Raw genomic sequence first — 27,494 nt, 5'->3', positions numbered from 1 at the left:
TAATTATGACTATACATTCATTATTATTTAGCTAACACATTCTTTTTTGTAACTTCAATCAAATAAGACCATATATGTCATACCATTTTAATTTTACATTTTGTGTTGTTTCTGTATTATGTGAGAAAGGGTTGTTGGGAAAGGGTGTGTGATTCGAAGGATTGAGGGTTCAAGTCGCTTAAGTTAGGTTTAGATAATTGTGTGAAATATACTTGATCTCAATCCTTCCATGTGAGGTGCCGTTGGGATTAACGGGGAACACTTTGATGCCAAAGTCAGTTAAAATATTTGAGAATATTAAAAATAATGATAAGAGCTTTTTTTGGGATTAGTAAGCATATCTAGAATACCTTGGGATTGAGGTATTTATACAGATTTTTATAACCTTTAAACATTGATGATGTTATATCCGAACAATCATGCCATTAATACTCTTTAATGATTATTGATTGTTCATTGAGTTTATCTATTACTGTCTTTAAGGTTATTAATGGTAATAGCCCTTGAGTTCCCTTGTGATCGTCCTAGAAGAGATGTGAGGACGGATGTCCGGAGGTGGAGAAAGAGTGGAGGATCCTACCCATTTAATTCTGTTTGGCGCACGTCTTACCATGATGTATCCTATCCATGCCACGTGACATGATATAATGCTTAAGAGGTCTTTTTTACTCTTGTTATTACGTTTTTACTCCAAGGGTAATATGTGGATGCTATTAGATCTCGAAGTCCAGTTTTAGTTCTACAAATAGCCTTAATTAGGAGAAGATCCATTCAAGGTATCTGATGAATTTTGAATCGAATCGAGAAATCCAATAAACTATATACATAAATAAACTGAATGTGAATGTGAATATGAATATAACTAACTACCTTTCCATTCAAAAGAGTGAACTTCACTTTACAGCAATCTTTACCTACTCAAAAGAATATGGTCTTTTTTTTCATTTAATATTGTGACAATTACAAGATCGTGGAAGTCGTTTATGCCTTGATACATCCCTCCTATAGCATTGTTGACCAAGAAAGAAAAATGGGGATATATTCATTTCTTAAAAAAAACAAAAATCACCTAAACCACATAAAAATGTTAAACACACGGATTATTTACAAAATATCATAAAATAAAAATTGATATTCTGAAAATGTCCGTTTCCAATATTTCTAAAATATCAAACACTATAGAAATACTTACTCAACAAAATAATCTCAAATTCATTCCAACGGATTAGAGAAAAAACAAAGAAAGAAAAGATATTATTTACCGTGTTGGGAAATCAAAGGACATTTAAAAATCTTAAAGACGAATTAGAGTAAACTGGGAATTACCAATATGGAGATATAGGAATTGAATTTCCATTACCTATAGTAACTTCCTCTGGTCTGTCACATTCTGGGTGAATATGGAGATTCTGAACGTTCACAATGAGGTGGTGAGTCACACCGAAATCAACAAGTCAATTTGTATTGGTTGGGTGGGTTTGATATTGTTGCGGGTATTACATTGAACTTAGAAGAGGGGCACTGTTTTGCTATGGACTAATCGGATAAAATCAAGGCGGATTCTCAATTTCGAGCGTCTAGACGGTTCAGACGATCTTAGTTTTGAATAGTAAGTAAAATGCATTATTTTATCATTATTCTTATTATACATTCCAAACATAACAAGTCCTCCTTTTTTTATCCATATGAAATCGTTTATTCTTATCCCTATTACAATATTTATTGTTGAAACAGATCACACAACAATTATGCTGTCAATCCACGCTGTCAATTCCTAACAGAATTTGGCGCTTATTTTAGTTAGTGTGAAATGTCTATCTTACCCCTGTATATAAGCAACCGTAATGTTTACCACAAAGATAAGAGGAAATATACACTTTTAATTCTCTCGACTCTTTCTCTCAATTCTTGTTGAATATGGTATCAGAGCAGGTTTGATCACCTGAGATGATCAATTGATCGATTTCTGGAAGTAATGCGTCCAGAGAAATCGAAATCAAGATCATATGCAGAAATATTGAGAGATTCAGTGTTGCACTTTGATTCAGAGGATTCCAGTGACAGTGGTGAGAGAAACGTAGATCGGAGATCGGAGTTACTTCAATATACTCGACGTAATCGCAGTAGATCTTCAAATCGCGCAAATCAACAACAACTGATAGAGGATTCAAGAAGCGATCGCAGTAGATCTTCAAATCGTGAAAATCAACAAACAGAGGATTCAACAATGGCAGGAACTGGAACTGTTCAGGTAACCAGTATTGATAATCCTAGTTTAATTTTAGTTAGTACGTTGTTAAATGGCAACAATTACATAGCCTGGAAGAGATATATGGTGCTAGCCCTAAGTGCTAAGAGAAAATTAAAGTTTGTTCAAGAATACACTAAACCTGCAGATGAGAAATCAGATGATTATGCCAAATGGAAATGGGATGATGATCTGGTTTTCTTATGGATTAGGAGTTCTTTGACTAAGGAATTAGCAGATGTATTTTTGTTTGCTAAATCATCATTTTCCTTATGGAAAGAGATAGATAGAGGTACGGTGAGAGTAATGGACCTCTGATCTATCAATTGAGGAAGGAGATTAGCAGTTTATCTCAAGAAAATCTGAGTCTTGTGGATTATTTTAACAAAATCAAGAGAAAATGGGATGAATTGGCTGAGATCAAGCCATTACTGAGTTGCACTTGTGGAGAAGCTAGGAAACAAGCTCAGGATCAACTAGAAGAAGAACAGTTGATGCAATTTCTCTCAGGTTTACACATTGATTTTGACAATATGAGAGAACAGATCTTACTATGGGAGCCTTTACCTACAGTCAACAAAGCTTACTCAATGTTGATGAGAATTGAGAGGCAAAGGAGTGTTGCTAGTGATGCAAAGGAGGAGTTTGTGAATGTTTCAGTGTTAAAGTCTCAAATTCACAAGTCTGGTGGTTCTAGCCACAAGAATGGGGGAAAGAAGTATCAGAATAGAGGACAATCTAATGACAGTAACAAAGAAGATAAGTTTTGCAAACACTACAGAAAGCCTGGACATGAAAAACTGAGTGTTTCAAGCTTGTTGGATATCCTGAGTGGTATAAGGGGAAGAAGATCACCACTGATTACAAGCAACAGGCAAATATGTCCAAGGAAGCATCAACTCTATTGACAAATTCTGATTCTGAAAGTGAAGAAGAAGAATCTATGCAAATGATGGTGCAGAGAGAGGTGTAGAAGGCACTAAAGAACAAAGGAACCTCTGACAGCAAGAATAGCAAGAATCATGAATTTTCTGCTTTTGCTGGAATGAGTTCTGCAGGTATTGCACTTAAACTTAGTTCTGTGATGAAGAACAATGATGTTACCTGGATCATAGATTCAGGAGCTACTACTCACATGTCTTATAATGATAGCATGATGAGTAATGTTTCAAAACTACCAACACAACACATGAAGGTATTTTTACCTACAGGTGCATCACAGCTAGTGTCTAAAAAAGGAGATATTGCACTGGATGCTAATCTCATGTTAAAGAATGTGCTTTATATATGATAGGGACGTTTTATCCCTATCTTTTGGGGTAATTTACGGTTTATTTTTAAGCTAAGTTGTTAGGTTTAGTGCTAGTTTATTGCATATTTCACTAAATTAGCAACAAGTAATAAATTATGTACCTTTAGTTGATTTTTGTCATTTTTAATAAATAAAATAAATAAATAAATCAAGTAATCTCGGTGTTCATAATTGTGCTTTGCAGGACAAACGTATAAGACGGAAAAGGCGATGAATAAACGTCCACGCGGAGCTTAAATCAGTGAGAAGTGTTCGATAAGCGTCAGTAAATCATTTACACGGAGCGTGGAACTTTTAGAAGACAAAAATATGACTTCAAAAGCTCATCTACGCGGGGCGTAGGTATTCCACACGGAGCGTAGGTGTCAGGTCACCTTGTTCACATTGAAGATAGATTTGACACATTTTTGTAGTTTCATCGTATCTCCCTCATACGAACTCGGATTGAGGCGATTCAAAATGCGTTGGAAAGATAAGAGAAAGATGTACAAGTGACTAATAATGTCATCTCCAAATTCGCAGCGAAAGAGGCTCAAATAATTAATCTAAGTTGCTGGACGTGTTGAAGCTTAGGAAATCTTCCATGGGTGTGAAATATGCAAGGGAGAAAATAAGAAAATAATGAAGCATCACATGCTTCATTATTCTACATCAAATTCAAAGTCTTCCTACTACTTTTACACATATTCAAGATCTCCATTCACATTCAAAGTCTCCATTCACATTCAAAGTCTTCATTCAAAGTCTTTTCTTCACACTATGTAATTACAATTATGACTCAAGCTTGATTTGTGTATAAATAGGAGTGCTTGGCACTCATTTAGTATGTAGTAAGTAGTATGTAGAAGATAGTTTTAGATTTACATTCAGATTTTATGTAACCAAACTCTACCACCTTGAGAGCTTGTACGATTATCTCGTTACTCCGTCGAAGTTCCGTTCCATCCTCTTCCACCAAGCTCGAGAGTTCCACCTCCGAGTCCTACGTGATGGCTATTGAGTCCGGTTAGCTAGTCCTAAGGGCCGATTCTTCTTCCCTTTTTACTTGTTAACTAACTTGTACTCTTCCTATATACTAGGCTCGGTTGTATTTCACTTTTATACCTTCCATATTTATAATACTCCCTCCATATCTAAATAAGTGTCGTTCTAGCTAATTCACATAAAATAAGAAAACTACTTTTTAGCATGTAAAATACATTTATGCCCCTTATCAATGCCAAATTACACCTTAATTTCTCTTTCCCCTCTTTTCTCTTTCCTCGTTTTCTCTGTAGAATAAGCGGCCATGGTGATCATCTTCTGGATTGAATTTTCTCTCTCCATTTTCTATGGTTTTCAACAATTCGTTTTTATAAATATAAATTGCTTCTTCAAGTTCCTCTAAATCTCTACTCATAACAAAAAAAATTGCCGCCAATTTTTTGGATGAAATTTTTGTTTCACCGTCAAAATGTTTCCGCCATATTTTTGAAATTGAAAAATCTGTAAAATGTTTTGGGTTCCTGAAGTATAAATTGATGCCTGAAGTATAAATTGATGCTTGAATATGTAGAATTCAATCCAAAAATTATGGACCCATTTATACAACAAACACAAACACAACATAACGAAATGAATGATAATTCAACTGTGCCTTTTGATCTTAACGTTAATCCAACTGCTCCAATTACCCGGAATTTTCGGTTCGATTTGAATATGGAGCCACAAAGAGAAGAAGATGAAGATGGAATGCATCAATTTGAGTTCAACTCAGAGCCATTCATCGAACAAGATGGAACTCATAACAACACTCAATTGGAAAAAGGACCGCAAGAAGGTATAATCTTAAAACCAAAGTATTCTGATTTTCTGAACTTTCAAAATTGAAATATACTTATGTTATTCTCCTCTAAAAGTCACACTTTTAACATCGTAATAGTTTTATGCAATTTATATGTGGAATTAAGGATAATTTGGATTTACATGCTCTCTGGTAACCTTCCCTTTTTATTAATCAGCAGCTATATGGGTCGAAATTGAAGATTGCTATCATGTGAAAGTAACTAGGTTCCTCAAACTATATAGGTAGAAATTGAAGGTTGTTGTCATGTGAAAGTAACTAGCTTCCCTTTTTATTTTTGTGTCTTAGATGTGGGTTAGATGGAAGCAACCTATATTTGAGCAGTCTATTGCTATGAACATCTCGACAAATTAAATTTTTAGCAAAGATTCTATATAAGCATTTGTTAATAGACAATGAGGATACATTCTAAAGACAGAATAAACATCTTTTTATTTGTTCAGGTGATAGGTTGTTTCTGTGTTCAAATTATTATTTCAATTCATGGAAAAACCTTTTTGCTTCAAGTTTGTGTTTTCAAATTTATAAATTTCACTATGTAGCAGCCCTATAGGATTTAAACAGGGACATAAATGAATTATGGCAAAGGAATGAGTGGAATATATTGATAGAATTTGTTTCCAGGTGAGTGAAATAGGGACAAAAATGAATTAGTATGGCATAAGGAATAAAAAGATGCATTATTCTCTTGTGATTTAGCGTTGATAAAGTGATAGAAATAAAAAAGAACTTGTTTATGTATGCTCTTGTGAGCAAAAACTAAATTTTTGCTCAATATAGTTTTATCCATATTATGCAAATAAAAATAAAGATGCAGTATGTACAATGATCTGTGTATATTGTTGATATAAGCTTGATTTATTTATTCTTTAATTGTGATTTTGTTTTTACAATGCTTTAATCCATTATTTTATGTACAATTTTGCATTTTAAACTTTAATTGCTTATAGTTTGTGGATTAATAGAATTTTGTATATTCTTTGACACAGATGATGGTATGAACAGGAAAAAAAGAAATTTGACCAATCCTGAACGGAAAGCCATGTATGATATGCTATTACAAAAAAGTGTTGGCAGAAAGCTTAAAAAAAGGACGACAAGTGAAGTCGCATCAATTTTATCGGTTCCAATTCGTACAATTCAGCGAATTTGGAAAGAATCAAAAAAATCTCCAATCGGTGATGTATCGAGTAAGAAAGCTAAAAAATGTGGCCGCAAAAAAAATCATGTCGACTTGGAACATATTCGTGAGATTCCTTTACGTCAATGGACAACAATTGAGTCTTTAGCCTGTGCCCTGAATATTAGCAATACTAAAGTAATGAAATTGCTAAAAGAAGGATTAATACGGCGACATTCTAATCCTATTAAGCCGTTTTTGAAAGATGCGAATAAAATATCTCGATTAAAGTTTTGCATATCAATGCTCGAAGAAAACAGCTTACCTCCTGAACCAACTTTCAAGGGGATGTACAACATTATTCATATTGATGAGAAGTGGTTTAACATTTCAAAAAGATCCGAGAAGTACTACTTGTTACCCGATGAAGAAGAACCATTCCGTACATGCAAAAGCAAAAATTTCATAGCAAAAGCAATGTTTTTAACTGCTATAGCTCGTCCAAGATTTGATGGACAACGAAATGAACTATTCTCAGGAAAAATAGGCCTATTTCCTTTTGTCACACATGAACCAGCGAAAAGGAATAGTGTTAATAGAGCTGCAGGTACATTAGAGACTAAACCGATAACTTTGGTGACCAGAAATATTATGCGATCATATTTGATTGAGAAACTTTTACCAGCTATCAAGGAAAAGTGGCCAATAGAGGACAGAATGAATCCAATATTTATTCAACAAGACAATGCAAAAACACACATTGATCGTAATGATAGTGAGTTTTGTGAAGCAGCTAAACTAGACGGATTTGATATCCGTATAATGTGTCAACCTCCAAACTCTCCAGACTTAAATGTTTTGGACCTTTATTTTTTTTTAATGCTATTCAAGCATTACAGTCTAAGGAGTGTGCTAAAACAACTGATGAGCTTGTGCAAGCTGTTGTGAAATCGTTTGAGAATTTTTCCGTGGTTAAATCTAACCGTATTTTTTTTGTCATTACAGTTGTGCATGATCGAAATCATGAAAGCAAGAGGCTGCCATAGGTATCAAGTTCCACATATCAACAAAGCAAAACTAGAAAGAGATGGCAAAATTCCAGTTCAATTGAATTGTGATACTGCATTGTTACAAGATGTTCTGCAATTTTTAAATTAATCAGTCTATTTCATGTTTTCCTGGTTTCATGTTTGTATCTGCTTTGTGCCTATGTCCAATACTCTTTTATGAAGATTTTTTTGTTGGGAAACTTTTATCGCGTATGTGTCTATTTCATACACAATTAGCAATATCATGCACTTAAAAAAAACAAGTCCATTACCACTAATCTAATTAGCTTTCTTTTTTTTAAAACAAAACTTACTTTTAAACATACCTGCACATATATATTTACATTATTGAACAACAATATTTTCTCATTTCAACACCAAAAATGTACCTGCACATATATATTGACATTATAGATTTTTTAAAATAAAATGTTTTCTCATTTTAACAGCAGCATTTTCTCAATTTAAGAGCAAGTTGACTATCAAAACATTTTTCTTTTATCTGCAAATAAAAACAAAAAGAGCTGTGCAGGTGTTAAATACAGCTTTTATATATATAGCAGAAATGAAATTGCATGAACAATCTTAAATTCATGAAGAAGCCCAAACCGAATAGAAATAACAAGATAAACATTATAAACTGAAAATTAACAATAAAGAAAAACGATAAACAAACACAAAAATTGATCAGTCGAAGCACTTGGGAAAATATATTTTCAGCATAGTGTTGATTTGTTCTTTAATTCCTTTCTCCTTCCAATCATCTTCTTTTTCTTCATCTGGAAATTTATTCAGATCAAACCCACGATCAGCGGGTAAATTCAAATCGAAGTCTAATACATTCTGACTCTTCTTCTTCATCTTCTCATTCTGAACTTCTATGGTTTCCATCTGCTTCAATTTAGTCTCAAATGCTTTAATTTCTTCTTCTTCTAGCTCCAAAAATGGAATTCAGTCCGTAATGTTTTAATTTTTTTCTTCTTCTGGCTCCAAAAATGGAATTCAGTCCGTAATGTTTTAATTCCTTCTTCTTCAATTTATACCAGAAGTCCATCTCAAACTCTTCATCTTCTTTTTTATCTCTGTAAAACTGTGTAATTTCCATCTTCTTCTTCTTTGGAATCTGTATTTTTTTCATTGTGAGTTGTGATATACGCTCAATTAAGGATGGAGTAAATAGGGGCAAAAAAGACCTAATTAGATACTAATGTGCAGAACGTCATTTATTTAAGAATTTCTCCAGCTTTCTAAAAAGACACTTATTTAGATATGGAGGGAGTATATGTTTTGCAATTTCCGTTTCTCTATACGTGTTGCTATTTACTACTTGTTTTGATACTTATAATTGATTATTGTGTAGGGGAGCGCGATTACCGGTGCCCTTTCACGGGTCATCTTTAGGGAACCATATAGGTGCTGCCCTACCGGAAGTGACACACCGAAAACCGTAGGAATTGACAAGCCACAGAACATACAGGCCCTAGTTTCTGATCCCTAGCATTAGACTCGCCTTGACTAGGAACCACGTAGTCTAAGTACTTCACGGGTCGGTCGAACTACACATAATCGTCTTTGCAAGAGTAAACTATCATACGTACATGTTCGGAATTATTGTTTCTTATATGTTATGACTTATCGTCACCTTTATCGCTTCTTTGGAGTTTGAATTATATATATCTGTCTCACCTTAGTTTAGGAGTAGTTTGTAGTTGTCACCCAACCCAAGCTAAAGTATTCACCGCTTAGATAACGTGTAAAACCAAGTAGTTTAATACTTGTGGTTATAAATCCCGTGGATTCGATACCCGGTCTTAACCGGATTATTACTTGATACGACGGGGTACACTTGCCCCTATGTAGTAGCGTCTAGTAGAGTTTAAGCATTTAGAAAGATCATATCCATAACCATAACACACTCATAACACATATATTTTACCGCTCTACCTAGTTGCTCCATCAATATACCTGAATTTAATTATCATTTACTGTCAATGGGAAGATTATTACAAGATCAGAATATTATCATTAGTTTTTATTTGCTAAATTCTGTATTTTGCAGGACCAAGCAAGTAAGAGAGTACTAGCTGTGGGGTTCATGGAACAAGGACTTTATGTGCTCACAAAGAAATCTTTTAATAAAGATGTGATAAAGGCATATAGTATATGTAGTAGACAAATAAATTGTAGCATGAATGTTACTTTTGTACTGGATGCAACTGTTTGGCATCACAGATTGGGGCATTTGTCTAGTAGTGGTATGAAGCATGTAAAGCTCATACAAGATGGTGATATGAATAAAGCTTTAGATTTTGAGCATTGTGATATATGCTTAAGAAGTAAATCAGTTAGGAAACCTTTTTGTAACAGCCCAACAAGATCAATAAAATTGTTTGATTTAGTACACATGGATGTGTGGGGTCCTTACAAGCAGGTTTCTTTAATTGGTGATAGATATATGTTAACAATTGTTGATGATTATTCTCGAGCTCTGTGGATTGTGTTGTTTAAGTCTAAGGATTAGGTTACCAAGCTGATTGAGAATTTCACAAAATTGGTGGAAACTCAGTTTGAGACAAGGATCAAGGCAGTTAGAAGTGACAATGGGACAGAGTTCACTTGTCAAGGTACATAGTTGTTGTTCAAAAAGCTGGGGATATTTCATCAAAAATCTTGCATTCATACTCCACAGCAGAATGGAGTAGTTGAAAGAAGACATAGAAGTCTCACAACAGTAGCAAGAGCTCTATTGAAACAAGGCAGGTTACCTCAGAAATTTTGGGGAGAAGCCATGCTACATGCAACTTGTTTGATAAATCTTTATCCAACCAAGGTTTTGAACTGGAAAACTCCCTATGAGATGCTGTATCAAAAGGAGCCAAATTATAACAAACTGAGAGTATTTGGTTGTACTGTATATGCAGTAGATACAGATGCCAAAAGAGGGAAATTTGATGACAGATCAGTCAAATGTGTGTATTTGAGAGATTCACCAGGACAAAAAGGGTGGAAGTTATACAATCTCAAAACACACAAACTATGTGTATCCAGAGATGTACATTTTCTTGAAACTGGCTTTGTATTTTCTAATCCTTTTTTCATGTCTTCAGGTTTAGAAGAATAAAATGATGAATCTAGTACTAATAATAGTGTTGGAGCTGAGGAATTTTTAATTCCCATACCAGAAGTAGGGGAGTTTGCATACAGAGAGGAGAATGGTGTGCATCCTCAAGAAGAAAACATAACTCCAACAGTGGAAGAGACACCAGAAGATGAAGTAATTCTTCCTCAGGAAGTTCATGAAAACATTTAGCAACCAGTGTTGAGAAGATCCAGTAGGAGCACTAAACCACCAGCATGGACATCAGATTTTGTTGCCAAAATCACTACTAATGCTGGTCCTAGTAAACAGAGGATGGAGATGCCGGATTTTAGTGACAACCATGCTGTTTTTTTGCTCAATGTATCCAATATACCAGAACCTAGTTCATATGTTGAAGCTAGCAAAGATACAAATTGGGTACATGCTATGAAGATGGAGATAGAAGCATTAGAGAAGAATGAGACATGGAGTATGTGCAAATTGCCAGCAGGCAATAAGGCAATTTCTTCCATGTGGGTACTAAAGGTGAAGTGTAAAGTCAGATGGGAGCTTGGATAAGTACAAGGCAAGATTAGTGGCAAAAGGGTACAATCAGAATTTAGGCATTGATTATCATGACAGTTTTGCACCAGTGGCAAAAGTAGTCACAGTAAGGATGCTTATTGCTTTAGCTGCAAACTTTCAATGGGAAATTTACCAGATTGATGTAACCAATGCTTATTTGCATGGTTACATTGAGGAGGAACTCTACATGGAGCCACCAGAAGGTTACAATGCCAAGCCATGAGAAGTTTGCAGGTTAAGAAAGTCAATTTATGGCTTGAAACAAGTTGGGAGACAGTGGAACAAGATGTTCACAGATACTCTTGTGAACATGGGTTTTCATAGATCTATTCATGACTATTGTATGTTCACTAAGAGGGTTGGTGAAGACTTGATTATGCTGGTTGTCTATGTAGATGATGTTCTTATGACTGGAACTTCAACAAAAATGATTGAAGAAGTGAAGAGGGCACTGGATAAGGCATTCACGATTAAGGATCTGGGAATTGCTAAATACTTTTTGGGAGTAGAGTTAGCAAGATCAGAAAGAGGCTTTGTTTTGTCTCAACAAAAATACATAGTTGACATGATCAAGGAGGCAGGACTACACAATGCTGAAGCAGTTGAAAGTCCTTTGCCAAATGTGGTGGATTTCCTGAAAGACAGTCCACAAATCACTAATAGTGATCAATACATAAGAATAATAGGGAAGCTATTATACTTGGGATTCACTAGACCATACATTAGCTATTCAACACAATAATTGAGTCCGTTTTTACAAAAACCTACACAGGTATATTTCAATACAGCACTACACGTTTTGAAATACATGAAAGGTACAACAGCTATGGGATTGTTATATCCAAAGCAATCTAATATTGCTTTAATGGCATTTTGTAAGAATGATTATGATGATCAAATACAAATAGAAAATTTGAGGATGAAGGGCTTTAGTGATGCTGAGTGGGCAAGATGTAAGGAAACTAGAAGATCAGTGGGTGGGTATTGTATTTTCTTGGGAGATTCTCTCATCTCTTAAAAGGCCAAAAAGCAACCTACTGTAAGTAAGTCATCTGCAGAGGCAGAGTATAGGGCAATGGCAACAGCCTCTTGTGAAGTTAAATGGATCACATACTTACTGAAAGAATTACAGCTAGCAGTAGAAAAGCAATACCTTTGTATTGTGACAACACAGCAGCAATACACATTGTTGAGAATCCTATCTTTCATGAAAGGACTAAGCATCTAGACATTGACTGTCATATAGTAAGAGAACACATACAAAGTGGACTGCTGAGCACTCCATTTGTAGACTCAGGAAATCAACTTACTGATTTGTTAACTAAGCCACTCAATTACAAGCAGATGCTACCAGCAATTGAGAAGATGGGCATAATTCAATTAGAGCAGATAAATAAAGTCAAAAAGTGAAGTTTTTTTTACAGAATAATTGCAGTTGTGAAGAGGGGGTGTTGAAACAGATCACACAGCAATTGTGCTGTCAATCCATGCTGTCAATTCCTAACAGAATTTGGCGCTTATTTTAGTTAGTGTGAAATGTCTATCTTACCCCTGTATATAAGCAACTGTAATGTTTACCACAAAGATAAGAGGAAATATACACTTTTAATTCTCTCGACTCTTTCTCTCAATTCTTGTTGAATAATTCCTATCACCGTCTCAATCAAATACCAAACGTCTAGTGAGAAGTAAAAGGTATATGAAACTTTACTGTTAAAACTCTTCCAATCTTCTTAGTCATCGAACGTAGAAAAAATAAGTGTTCAACTAATAGAAAATACAATTTCAAGAGAATAAACTCAATAATGTATAACAAACAATCAAATTAGAAAAGAAAAGAAGAGAATAAATAAACTAACAGAAGAAACGATTTGAAGAGACTAAACTCATAAAAAAAGAGAAGAAAAGAAACATGAAGAAATTATTACCATTGTTGTTTAGAGATTTTTTAGAAAGACAAGAAATTTTAGAATTCAAGTTGTTATATTTATTCCTTCTAATATTGTAGACGAAAGAAATGTTCATGCTTGTGTGCGTTGCGCAGTTTATATTGTATTAAACTAAGAAATCAATTGATTGTGTTTTAAACAAGTTAAATGAGCTATTCGACATAATTTGAAAATTAGGGTGGTAATCAAGATTTTTTTTTTTTTTTTAAAGTTCATGATTGATGTATATTTTTTGGTAAATAATTGATTGATGTATTAAGCATTATAAATAAATAAAATAGTAATAAATTTGATATTTGTAAAATAAATTACCATAAAGATGGTGACCTGGCAAAGAGGAAGCTCCAGAGTAAATGAGAAAGTACGAAAAGACCTTCTTCCACTCTCTCAGACTGAAACCCTCTTCTTCTTCTTCTTCTTCTGCTGCTGCTGCTGCTTCTTCTTCTTCGTCTAGGAAATAGCTCAAGTTCGCAAATCAATCGATTACTACTGATTATTCAATCTCATTAGCTTAAACAACGCAATAACCATGGAGGACCTAAGATCCGCAATGGAAGAGCACATGGATCAAATGTCAGATCTCTTCCAGAAACTCTCTTCTGAATTCCGCTCCGGCCTTCGACCCGCATACGAAAATTTCTTGGGTTTCTTTCATGCTATCGACTGGACGGTACACTCAAAATCTTAACTTAGCTCTTCATTTCGGTCCGACCTTCAATTGATTCGGTTTTTTTAATTGTCAAATATAACAGGAGCCATGGTTAATGGGTTTACTAGCATTTCAATTTTCATTGCTGATAGTAGCCATATTTTCAAGAAAACATATCAACTTCCAGATGTGCCTGTTTCTTCTAGCTTGTAAGTTGTTCCCCTCTTCTCTTTTCTCCCTAATATATAATGCATACATTCAACGTGTTTCCTTGGGGAAATTTCAGTTCCTTGCTTACGATTTGCATTATAGGAATTGAATAATTGATGGGTTTGAGATGTACCAGAAACTTAGGTAGTAATATGTTTGAATTGTTTTGTAATACCTCCATTTTCTAAAGCCAACTTATAGGCGATTGACTGGTGGAAAATCGGATGTTTTTGTTTGCTCATTGCCTAAAAACTACAACCCTTTCCCTGAGTATTTTTGGGAGTTATGTAGTTAGGAATAGAAATTGATTGAATGCTGTGCTCCTCCAAAAGGGTCTTAAGTGGTGCCTCTGTTTTTTCCTTATAATTAGTGGAGTATTTCCTTGTGCTGTGGGTCGTCTTTTGCTTCGAGGACTTATGGCATTATATTTTCTCAAGTATGTGCATTCGTTTGTGTGCTTATGCATGAACGAAGAATAGATCCATTTGTTGTATTTGATAAATCTTTTGCTTGCTATGGTTATAAAATTGTGTTATTGATGATATGCTTGACCTTGTATTGTCAAATTGTAATTGATCATCACTATATCTAATATGCCATATGCAGAAATTTATGTAAGATAAGGCTTTCATTGTAGCTTATAATGTTTTGTTCCATGAAAGATCTTGCTTCTGTTAGTGAAGTAGACCTGCAAACATATATGTTTAAGTTTTCCGAAAAAGGAAAACTGAATTTTGTAATTTCCTAGCTCTCTCAGTCATGTTCTCACATGATAGAAACAGAATACAGAAATAATAAACAATACAAAAATAAAGCAGAGGAAAGATTGGACATCTTTATAATGAATAAGATGAACAAAATTGGATAGAAAAAAATCAACCCCCATAGGAAGGTTACAAAACAATGCATAAAAGATACCCGAGAATTAATCTGCCCCTTCTCCCAAAACAGAAACACTATATAACAGAAAGTGCCTCCCTTACAGCTCATCATGAGTAATAGCTAATTCTTTCCCTCACTTCCCCTGTCAATAACCAACTGCCCTGTCAAATTCCCATTATAACAGAAAGTGCCTCCCTTGGTGCTTCTTGCTTGTGTAACCTCTTATTCTTTAGGCTGTGTGGGCATTTGATCAACTGTGACTGTAGAATTAGCATGATCTCTTCTCTATCAGTCATGTTCTCGCATGAAGAAGATATGGGAAGGAAGGGGTTCTGAAAGTGACAATTTTCCCTTGTGTGTCCCAGTTAAGGGAAGCGGTTTCTGTTGTAGGTTATGGTCTCTCCTAGGTGTTGTACTTTGAATTCAAATGTAATTCTATTAGGATGAAGCTATACAGGTTTCATGTGACTGAGAGATCCACCATGATGTAATTATTTGGATTGATCTAGGAAAAAGAAATCTCCAATACATTATAGTATTTCTTCAGTTGCTACATGAAATTATCTCTCTTGGAGAATTCAAGCATGTCCTTTTTATAACTTGAATTTATGAACATGAGATATTAATCTTAAATTACTTCTGATTATTCACTTGCTACTGTTAAACTAGGCAACCAACTCTATCTCAATGCTTTCAGGCAGAAACTATAGTTAGGAGCTTGTATTATCTTCTCCTTGATTCTTCATACTTCTTCAATTTGTAATTTGATGATTTTAGATAAGTAGCATAAAAATTCTCATGCATAAATTCCAGTAAAATCTATATAAAGCTGATATTTGGTGGAAGATTTCTTGAATCAATTTGAAATTTGGAATACTAGCCGATTGACCTCTCCTTGCCACTCACAATTTATGAGTAGGATATGATTCATCTCATTCTCACCCATGTCAAACGTGTTTGGGCTTGTGTGTTTGTTGTTAGCAGCAAATGAATATAACCATAAGTCCTGTTTTTCACGCACACATAAGAAAAAGCGCTTATGTTTGAATATCTAATCTTGTGTAGTCAATGATGACATGTAGTGGGTGGTGTATACTTTGCTGAAAGGCTGAATAAAGTTCTGGCTGACAACTGGAAGAGCTTTTCAAGGCAGAATTATTTCGACCCACACGGAGTCTTTCTTTCGACACTCTGGTCCGGGCCTCTTCTCATCATCGCAATAATTGTGTTGGTAAATAATTGCAGGCAGCCATTCTATTCTTTTTTATTACTGATTTTTGGTTATGTATTCTTAACCGTAACCGATGATTTTGTTGTATGCAGATAAATACACTGTCTAACTTGTGTTACCTTATTGTGAGATGGAAACGAGCTGAACTCAGACACCGGGCAAGACTGTCTCATAACAAACAGGAATAGGAAGGAATGGTTGTACTCATTCTTACTTTGATTGACATTTGAAGAGCTAGTTTGTAGCTCCAGGCACAGTTTTGTTACCTAGTTATATTGCAAACATTGACTTTCTATTATCACATAAGTTATTTTCCATTAATTTTTGTGTGTTGAGTTTTGGATGGTGGTGCAATCAGGAATATACTGTTGACTACATAAAATGATCGTTGACCACCTATTTAATAGGTAGAAAAAGCATAAAAATTTAAAATACTATTTAGTTAGAACTTATACCTGTTCATCGGCCCATTGGCCCGCCCAATCCATCCAGGCCCGCTCGTTATGTATTGGACTTGGACATACATTTTGTGTAGTTGGCCTGGCCCGGCCAAAGCCCGTTTAAACCCGAACACTAGATGAGTTGGGTTTGGGATTTGTTTTAAAACCCAGCATCAGCCCGGCCTGGCCCGAATATATAATATAATTAAGTTAATATTAAATTATTAAGTTTTAAAAAAATTAATAAGATAAATTTAATAACTGAATTATAATTTTTTAAATAAAATGTACTTTGTATCGATACCAATATAATTCTTCATTTAGACTCAGGACTTGGTAGTTAATAACTTATATACCATTAATAACTTAGACTTGCGTTTGACATTTTTGTGAATTCTATTTTATAGATTTTTATGGACTGGGATTATAATTTTATTATATAGTTATATGTTTTTACAGAAATTGTGAGGATTTTATATATTAAGATATAATTTACCATTAAATTTTATAATAAATTATAATTTAAGAAAAAATTTGGGCGGGTCAGACTGGGCCTGGGATTTAGGTTTTCTGCTTGGACTAAGCCCGGCCCGAGCCCAATTTTTAAAAGATGCGGGTTGGGTTGGGCCTGGACAAAGGATTTTAGTGTAAAACCCGGTCTGAGCCCAGTCCGGCCCAACCCATGAACAGGTCTAGTTAGAACTGAAATTGGAGGTGTTTTTTTTTTTTTTTCAGTAGTACAGTATATGTGAATAGTAACTGTATAAATGAATACTGACTATAAATAGTAACTATGTAACTAAATGATGCTTACATGAATGCTAGTCATTTATGACATATAAGAAATATGAATATTTTACATGATAAAATGAATGTATATGTAAAATTAAGAGAAGCAAATTTTGAAATTGTTAGCATTTTACTATTCATTTTCATCGAAAGAGAGCCTGAGAGAAAGAAAACAGTAAAGGTTTTGATTGGTTGAGAGAAAGAAAACAATAAAGGTTTTGATCTTAAACATGGTAGAATTTTCAAGCTAAATTTGGAGGAGTTCAAAACTCTAAATTTTACAAGCCGAATTTGAAGAAATTGTAAAATCCCCAATTCAAATATATAAACCCTAACTCTCGATAAGAAAAAAAATGTGAAATTGATTATATAAAGATAAAAGATGGCTACATATGTTTTCATATATTTTTAACCCTAAAACAAAAATTACATAAAATGCGACTAAAAGTAATAAGACAATAAAAAAGGAGAGTTAAAATAGTGAAAAGCAAAAAAGTAAAGGAAAGGATGACTAAAAAACAATTTAACTAAAAAGAAGTGTCGAGCTCGAAAACCAAGTGCCCACGCCTTAGCAAAAACTGATGGTTGTTTCTAATCTTTGTTTATCTTAATCTCAAATAAAACAGTCACGCCTTTAGCAAATATTAACTACTGAAACTTTCTAACATTTTTTGGCTTTATTTGTTGTAATCAACTTGATGTCCTCATCAGTCTCCTCCTCTTGAAGTGAGTTGTATCACAATCCTTGTGTAAGATAGCTAAGAGGAGCATCCGACTTGAACGAGTTCAAATCTTTCACATTGAACGACGAAGAAGTCTTTTTCAACAAATTCAAAAGTGTCACATGATAAGTGTTCGGGCTCAACTTCTTCACAATCTCGAACGTACCATAATTCTTAGGTCAGAGCTTACTACTAGGTGCGCTTGCTGGCTATTCTTTGCTCAAATATACCATAATGTCAACCCCTACTTCAAATTGTATATCCTTTTAGTGCTCATCCACTTTGGCTTTCAACTTGGCATTCTTCTCCTTTAGTCTCGCTTTGACCTCCTCATGCATTTGTTGAATCTTTTAGGCTAGTTTGTTGGCGGGTGAACTAACATTCTCTACTTTAGGGAATGTCACAAGGTCAAAGGTATGATTATGAGCTTTAGTGTAGACTACCTCAAAAGGCGATTCTTATAATCTCGAATGGGTGGCCCATTGTGTGAAAACTCTGGTTGAACAACCACGAATTCTAATATATTGGTTTGTCTTTGCATTTGCTTCTCAAAAGATTATCCAAAGTCTAGTTCACAATTTTTGTTTGGGCATCGGTTTGAGTTTGGACGATGGTGCTAAAATTCAAGGAGGTATCAAACAATGCCAATGAGTTCCCCAAAAGTGACTAAGAACCTCATATAACCTCACGATCTCCTAGAAGAAAAGCTTAGCAATGGACGATGAGTCATTTGTTTTTCTACATGGAAAGAAGTGTGCCATCTTCGAAAATCGATCAATTTCCACAAAAATAGAATTCATTCTCCTTTGAGTTCTTGGTAGTCCCAACACATAACCCATGGAGAGATCTTTCCAAATGGTGTCCGGAACCGGTAACGGCATATAGAGTTAGCATGTCCTTTGGAGGTTTGACAAATATAACACCTCTCCACCAAGTAAGTGACATCACTCCTCATCTTGGGCCAATAGTAATGCGAGGTCACGACATCATAAGTCTTGTCTTTACCGAAATTCCTGACTAAATTTTCTCCATGCAAATCCTAAACCACTCTTTCCTGGATTGAAATACAAGGCAAGAAAAGTTTACTTCCCTTCATTAGATAACCATCAAACAAGTAGTAATCACTCTCCCATCCTAGGTCAGAACATTATTCTCAAACGACCCCAAAATTCGGGTCTTCCTTCTCCGAAGTATCTCATCAACGGAAATACTTAATCATCGCAGTGGATCACTTCACCAAATGGGTGGAAGTAGAATCGGCTTCGATCATCACCACTACCTAGATCACCAACTTCACCAATAAGAAAATCCTGAGCAGTTTCATGTACCCACACCATAATCACCAACAATGAGAAATAGTTCGACTGCACAACTTTCAAAACTTACTGCAAAAATCTACAGATCAAACTCCATCTTTTATCGATCTCGCACCCACAAACAAACAGAATAACGGAGGTGACCAATAGAACCATTGTCCAAGGCCTCAACAAAAGGTAGGAAAGACTTGACTCCACCTGGCATAAACAGTTGCACATTATATTATGTGCTTACAAGAGCCCGAACAGCCACGGGGGAGACACCTTTTTCACTCATATACGAGATTGAAGCCTTCATCTTAGTAGAGATAGGGGCTTCCAGGCCTCGACAAACTTTCTACTCCGAAGCAAACAACGAGACCAACATGAGACATCAGTTAGATCTCCTCGAAGGGCGAAGAGAAAACATGCATGAAGGCATATAGACAGAACATCAAATTCGTCTAGAACAAGAAAGTCAAGCCACAAAAATTCTTCTTAGGGGACCTCCTGATGTGCAGCATAAAGGCATCCCAATCCAAGAAAGATAAGGACAAACTGGGAGTAGGACGGGAAAGCTCGTATAAAATATTAGAATGTGTCAACCTTCACACGTATAGATTAAAAGAATTGGACGATACGCCAGTCTCTCGGACTTGGAATGCCAATGCACTCCAAAAATTCTACTAATGAAGGGTGTCTTATACTATTTAGATAAAAAAATTTGATTGCAATTATTATTTCAACTTCCTATCTTCTAAGATAGTCGAAAACAAATAACAAAAATTGCATCATTTCTTTATCTACACTAAGACTTTTTAGTGCATTTGTTAAAGCTCCCTTATATTACATTAAAGGTCAGTCTCATGCATGCTACAATGATTTTGATCACAATCTTTGGTCAAAAAGACTTTAACAAAACCCTCTTGAAAGAATATACGAATTTGAACTCTTTGAGGTTTGCATCTACGTCTATTCGATTAACACAAAATCATAGCACATATCGAAACATAACTCGGGAATGACTCAGTCATAAAATTTTCAAGGGAAAACAAGCCGAAATAGAATTACTTTTCATCAAAGTATAGAAATTAATTTCCATCAAAGTACACAAATTACTTTTCATCAAAGTACATAACTACCTTTCGACAAAATACAAAACTAACTCCTTTACAGAATAAAAAAACTAAAACAAAGGAACAAAACATAAGATTCCAATGAAGATTCACTAGACCCAATCAAGGATCCAATCGTTGTCGTGATCACACCTTATCCAGCGAATCACTAGTCATGTGGTCTTAAGGGATATCGTGCCCCGATATTTGGGTACACTCTCTCCTATCAATAGGTTACAAGTAGACATTGGCATGGGCCGGGCTGGGCCGGGCTCGGTCTAGGCCTGTCGGGCTTGTGATAAAACCTGATAAGCCCAAGCCCAGCCCAAGCCCACACTAATTAGAGGCGGGCTCGGGCCTAAAAAAGGAATCCCAAGCCCGCCCGCCCAAGTCCATATCTATATTAAAAAAAAATTCAATTAAAATAAAATACTCACTTTTTTAAAAATAATAAACATAATAGTTAATAAGTCTTAGAAAATTATAATAAACTAATAGGTAAATTCAAAATAAAATTACAACATAACAATAAAAAATAGATAGAGTTAGAGAGTATATATATGAGACATTTAAATAAATATTAAATTTATAAATGTATATATAGATAACGGGCCGGGCCGGGCCAGGCCCGACGGGTATTTATATAGCCCAAGCCCGCCCATTTTTTAGACGGGCTTATTCGGGCTTGGGCCGGACCGGGCCTGACACTAATTTTATGTGTCCAGGCCCGGCTAAATGGGCATGGGCCCGGGCCCGGCCAGGCGGGCTCATCGGCCCATGGCATGGTCTAGTTACAGTTTTTCTTTTTCTTTTATTTTAATTAAAAATAAAATAAAACTGAGGTCATCTCGGTTCTCGATTAAACAGCTGGGTCTCGGATCGACCTGGTTCAAGATGGATCGTTGAAGATTCATAAATTTATAAAGACTCAAACCGGAGATCTAATCAGTTCCTGATTCAACCGATTCAGTCCGAGTCTAACATTGATATAAGAAGCATGTATTGCAATTAATTTGATCGTGAAAACATTTCAAAGGGAGATTAAAATATATATTCAAATTTAAATTTTTTTTTTATCTAAAACCATAAGTCATTGTAATGATATTTTAGTCTCACCAAACACGCGTGACTAAAATACCTTGTATATAATGAATATGGTCGTTTCTGACCTTTTAGAGACCCAAGGCGAGATGATAAACTTAGGGTCCTTTATATATACATTTTATTTTTATTTTTTTAAGTCGGAGGCTAGATGCATTTTTTTTTATTACAAGAGATAAGGTACAAATTTAGTCAAATGGTTGTTAAGAGAGAACAATCAGAATCCACGCACAAAATAGTGTAATTTTCTTAAGCCTCACGTCAGTTGGTATAATTTCAAATTTAATTAGCGAAAATGAGGTTTTTTTTTATGTATAATTTCATATTCTATCCTCGCTCCAACCTCCACAGTGCTGATCACTCAATATGTTTTGAAATTGCACATTTTATATCAACGAAAAAAAACTTATCTTTAATCAACTATGCTTGAAATTACACCAACTCGTAAATATTATATTTAAGAATGTAATGTTTTCTATATAGAAGCTAAATTCACTCTCCTCGAAAAACATATAATACTAAATTTATAGTAATTGTGTTTTTGATTTGTTTCATTGAACTCTTTGTATTTTTCCATTTTTTATTATTTATATATTTTCGGGTGGTTTGGTTTGGTCTATGTTCGGATTCCTAACCGGGTTCTCCTTCCTATCGCTTTTCTCTTCCCCTGAGCTTTTAATAAAAATACTACAAGACTTAAAAAGGCCTTTCTGCATAACTAGGCTAAAAGTATAAAATATATACCACAAAAAATGAAAAAGCCAATCTAAATTTTGAATGTTTCTATAATTATATTAAATAAAAACGTTTCTATAATTATAAAATCAACCAATTGATTTTAACAAATCAAAGTAAAACAGAAAAAGAAGAAATGAGAAAAAAAAAAGATAAAAGAGGAAAAATGGAAAATGGAAAAGAGAAAGATATAATGTGTTCCGTGTGCTGCGAGTGACATAGTATACTAACTAGAATTATTTGTGTACTAAAATAGTAATTATTTATGTTATTTAAAATTATAAAAGATAAATAAATATATTATTTTTCATATTGAATATATATTGACATTTAAATTAAAAAAAAGAAATTGAAATTGAAAATTTGCGCCCGACGATGACCTAGATCTCTCGACATGCCTTCCTCTTCGCCGGCCGGCGAGCTTGCTGCATATGCTATCGTGCATCTGTTCGACAGATCCTCCTTTGCAAACTTTCTGCCACAGGTACAAATCAATCCTCGAAATCCTTTGCTGATGCTTTGACGCATTCTATCACATCCACAACGATACCCCCTCTGTCCCTGCCAACGGTGATCCCCACGCCATCTCCGCCTTTGGTCTCAGAAGAGGGAGGCTTCAAAGCAATCCGGATTCCTCAGCGGATCTATGAAGAGCGGGTTAAAGCTATCCAACACTCGGTCATTGGACGGGTGTCGTTGAACAAAGGGGCAAAACCATGGAAACATGCTAAGCTTAAACAGAAGTTGAATCAGGTTTGGAGACGGAACCTAGACTGGAAACTAATATCACTTGGAAAGGGTTTTTATCAAATTGTCATGCCGAATGAGAGTGCTCTCCAATGCGTTTGGGGACATGGATCAATTTCTCTTAAGCCGGGAATAATCGGGTTTTCGCCTTGGACTCCTGGTTTCAACCCAGAGCTTCACAAATCCACCTCTGCTCAAGTCTGGGTAAGATTCTATAACCTCCCTTGGGAATTCTGGGATACCAGAATCATTGCTAGCATCGCTAGAGCTGTTGGTGTTCCGATTAAATTCGACAATAACACTGTTAATGGTGAATTTGGGCATTATGCCAGAGTTTTAATTGATGTTGAGCTTACTGGGGAAATTCAGGACAGGCTCCGGATTGACAAAGACAATCAAAAGCAATGGGTTTTTTAGAATACGAAAATCTTCCCATGTTGTGTGGCACTTGTTCCGCTATTGGACACTCTTCTGCCAATTGCCGGAAAAATGTCAATGCTCCCACGCAAGTTCAGGCGAACAAGCCTTCTAATTCAATAAAACGAACCTGGAGGCGAACTCAAATGGCTGATCCTACCGGTAATGAAAAGAGGGAGGCGGCTGATGTTTTGCTTGGAGAGCGGGATTCAGTAGAGGTGAACAGAAAAGATGAATCAGATTCAGTGGAGGTGAACAAAAAAGATGAATCAGATTTACAGAACAGAAAAGACAAATCAGGTTTACAGCTAGTGCTGCATAGATCGGAGGAGAATGGATCTGAGGAGGGAGACGCTTGGGGGGATTGCAGTGAAGATGACAGGAAAGCTGCAGCTGAAGCAGATAAATTTGTGACTCAAGTTCCGGAAGGTCTTCCAAATGAGGTAAATTTCTTAGCTGAATCTCCTGAGTGGGCACAACATATGATTAGGACACATAACAGATATACCTCCATTGAGAATGACTATGCAGCTGAAAGCAGTGATTGGATAACAACCGTAAAAAGGCTAAAGGCAAAACCAAAGACTCTCGCCTGCCTGGGAGAGCTCGCTCCCAGTAGCGTCCTCATGAATATCTTGTTTTGGAACTGCAGGGGTATTCTGAACTTAGGAACTTAGAGGGCTCTAAAATTACTATGTAGAACTAACCATCTGGATCTACTTTGTTTAACCGAACCCATGGTGGACTTTGATAGAATCCCTGACCTTTTCTAGAGATCCATTGGTCTGCAATTCGTTGTACGAACTGAGCTCAATTCTATCTGGGTCTTCTGTAAAATTGGGCAAAACCGCTGCTCCACGATCATCAATCATGAGCAGCATGTCTCTTTGAGGTACAATCTGAACAGCTCTGATTATCACATTTCCTTTGTTTATGGTAAAAACAGCGCTAGCAAGTGCATAATTCTCTGGGACTCTTTACTTTCAGTACAAGACGGTCAAAAAATATTGATTCTGGGTGACTTTAATGCGGTCACTGGGGCGCATGAGAAAACTGGCAGAAGTCCCTCTGAAAGCAGCTGCATGGATTTTAAGGACTTCATCCGGAATGGAGATTTAATGGAAGTTGAAAGCACGGGTTTGCAATTCACTTGGTCGAATGGTAGAAGGGGTAATGAGCATGTAGAATGCAAATTGGACAGGGCCTTGGTTAACAGCGACTTCATTGACAGCTGGGATAGGTTGAATTGCTCAGTTCTTCCTCGTAATAAGTCAGATCACAACCCGATTCTTCTCTCTTGTGCTTCTGGCATCATTAGAAAGAGAAGATTTAAATTTCTCTCAATGTGGACTACGCACAACTCTTTACATAAGCTTGTGGCTGCTCACTGGGATTCATGCAACATATCTCTTCCTCCAGCCCAGCTGCTTTGCTATAAACTAAAGACTCTTAGGCCCAAGCTGAGGACTTGGAACAATGAGGTATTTGGCTATGTGGATAGCAATATTTCTGATGCTCTAGCAAAACTTGAAGATATCCAAGGTTTAATCTCTAGAGAGGGAATTAATGATACTAGATTCTCTCAGGAACTTGAAGCTCGGCAGAATCTGGATTTACAGCTTTACAAATAGGAACTTCTGTTCAGAGACAAAAGCAGGGAAAAATGGCTTACTGCTGGGGATAGAAACACCAATTTCTTTCACCGTTCTGCAAAAATTAGAAAGGTACAGTCTTCATTATACACCCTTATGATTGACAACACTTTAGTCAATGATGAACAGGCCATTGCGTAGCACGTGGTCAATTACTATGAATCATTATTCACAGGTTCCATACGACATGCAAATTATGATATCATCAGCTCTGTAATCCTTCACAGTGTGTCTGATTTGGATAATGAAGTTCTTCTTTCTCGCCCTTCATGTGATGAAGTTCGGAAAGTTGTATTCAGTATGAATAAGGACAGCTCGCCTGGCCCTGATGGATTTGGAGGTATGTTCTATCAACATTTTTGGGACATTGTTAAACATGATGTTTGTCAGATGGTCTTCAGCTTTTTTGATTCTGGCTACATGAATGCAAGCATAATAGCGCTAATACCCAAAGTTGAAGGAGCAAATGAGATTCAGCACTTTCGTCCGGTGGCGATGGGAAACTTTAATTACAAAATTATATCCAAGATTATCTCTGACAGGCTTGCTCCTATTGCATCACGAATTATTTCCGACAACCAATTTGGTTTCATAGCCAGAAGAAGCATACATCACTGCATTGCAGCGGCTTCTGAGGGAGTCAATTTTCTAAAAAAGAAGTGCTTCAGAGGTAACATGGCTATGAAAATAGATATCAGAAAGGCGTTTGACACCCTTGATTGGAACTTTCTGCTAGCAGTTCTTGAATCCTTTGGCTTCTCTCTGAAGTTTAGAGGCTGGATTTTAGAAATTCTAAGATCGGCTAGGATATCTATAGCTCTTGGAGGAGGGATTAGAGGTTACTTTGGTTGCTCCAGTGGAGTCAGGCAGGGAGATCCGCTATCCTCTATGCTGTTTGGGTTAGCTGAAGACTTTCTCAGTCGATGGATATCGTGAATGGTTGATGATGGCAAATTAGATCCCATGTGGTACACTGGACAATCTGTTTTCCCTTCTCATCTTCTGTATGCTGATGATATGATGATCTTTGTCCGTGCTTCGACAAAAAACATGAAATGCATCCAGGACATCTTCGATATGTATGAAGCCTATTCTGGTCAAGCTGTCAATTGGAATAAGTCACAGGCTCTATTCAGAAATTTCATTACAAATTTGCGCAGAAACAGACTAGCTGCAATTTTGAACATCAAGCAAGCCACACTACCATTTAACTACTTGGGTGTCCCACTGTTTCAGGGGGCTCCTAGAGCTCGCTATTTAAATCCTTTGCTTGACAGATTCCTCAATAAGTTCAGTCTTTGGCGTGGACACACGCTCTCATTTGCTGGTAGGCTCACTCTCATAAAATCGGCATTAACTGGAGCACTTGTGCACTCTTTTCTCCTGTACCGCTGGCCTGTTGTGCTTATTGCCAAGGTAAACAGAGCTGTGTGTAATTTCCTTTGGACTGGTGACAGAGACCGTAGAAAATTAATAACGGCCCCTTGGAAAATTTGCTGTCAAAAAGATGAATATGGCGGCTTGGGAATCAAAAACTATAAGCTGTTTAATTCTGCACTTCTCGCAAAATTTAGTTGGGAGCTGATTCAAGGTAATGGTTTTGTCATTAATTTGCTTCGGTTACGTTTCCTTGAATCATCTGGCTTGGCTAAAAAGTACTTAACAAACTCTACTGTCTGGTCTTCTTTAAGAATGAACTTTGAGGATATTAAAACTGACTCTGTTTGGTGGATTGGAGAGGGATCAGTGCGGAATTTTTGGGCCGATAGGTGGTGTGTGCCTACGATTGCTAATCAACTGGGTATTCCTGCGAAAATACAAACCAATCTCTATGAGCCTGTTCACTCCTACTAGTAGAATGGGGGCTGGACTAACTTGAATGCGTTACCTGAAAACGTTCAAGATAGAACTCAGCAGATTGAAGTTTTACACGGGTCAGATGAGTGCATTTAGGAGCCATCGAAATTAGGACAGCTAATGGCTAAGTCCTTTTACGATACTCACAGCGCAGGGACTTGAGTTAGCTGGAGCAAGTTCCTGTTGAACTCGTACATTCCTCCTAGAAAAGCTGCAACGTGCTGGAAAATATTGCATGGGAAATTACCGCTGCAATCGCTGCTGCAGAATAGTGGCTTGCAGCTTGCTCAATGCTGCGAGCTCTGCAAATCCAGTGATGAGACTGTTACTCATCTGTTCGTCAACTTTACGGTTGCCAGGGAGCTCTGGCTAATGATCTTTAATATGTTTGGTATTCTGTACTGCTATCATTCTAATGCTGCAGATTTCATTTTATGGTTGAGAAACTTGCGCATCACCCGGAGTCG

At 36.1% G+C, this 27,494-nt stretch overlaps 1 protein-coding gene across 1 annotated transcript; it reads left to right on the top strand.

The window, feature by feature from the left end:
* The first annotated feature begins 13,515 nt into the window (after positions 1–13,515).
* On the top strand, positions 13,516–16,478 carry LOC136234919 (uncharacterized). The gene is made up of 4 exons (XM_066024413.1): positions 13,516–13,855; positions 13,938–14,043; positions 16,009–16,157; positions 16,250–16,478. Exons 1-4 carry the CDS (start codon positions 13,715–13,717, stop codon positions 16,343–16,345), a joined length of 492 nt encoding a protein of 163 aa, XP_065880485.1. The 5' UTR covers positions 13,516–13,714; the 3' UTR covers positions 16,346–16,478.
* Positions 16,479–27,494: the final 11,016 nt, after the last annotated feature.

Source organism: Euphorbia lathyris, chromosome 7, assembly GCF_963576675.1.
Source record: "Euphorbia lathyris chromosome 7, ddEupLath1.1, whole genome shotgun sequence".
Taxonomy (NCBI): domain Eukaryota; kingdom Viridiplantae; phylum Streptophyta; class Magnoliopsida; order Malpighiales; family Euphorbiaceae; genus Euphorbia; species Euphorbia lathyris.
The sequence above is the reverse complement of the archived record's forward strand: the minus strand, read 5'-3'. Positions and strand labels throughout refer to the sequence as shown.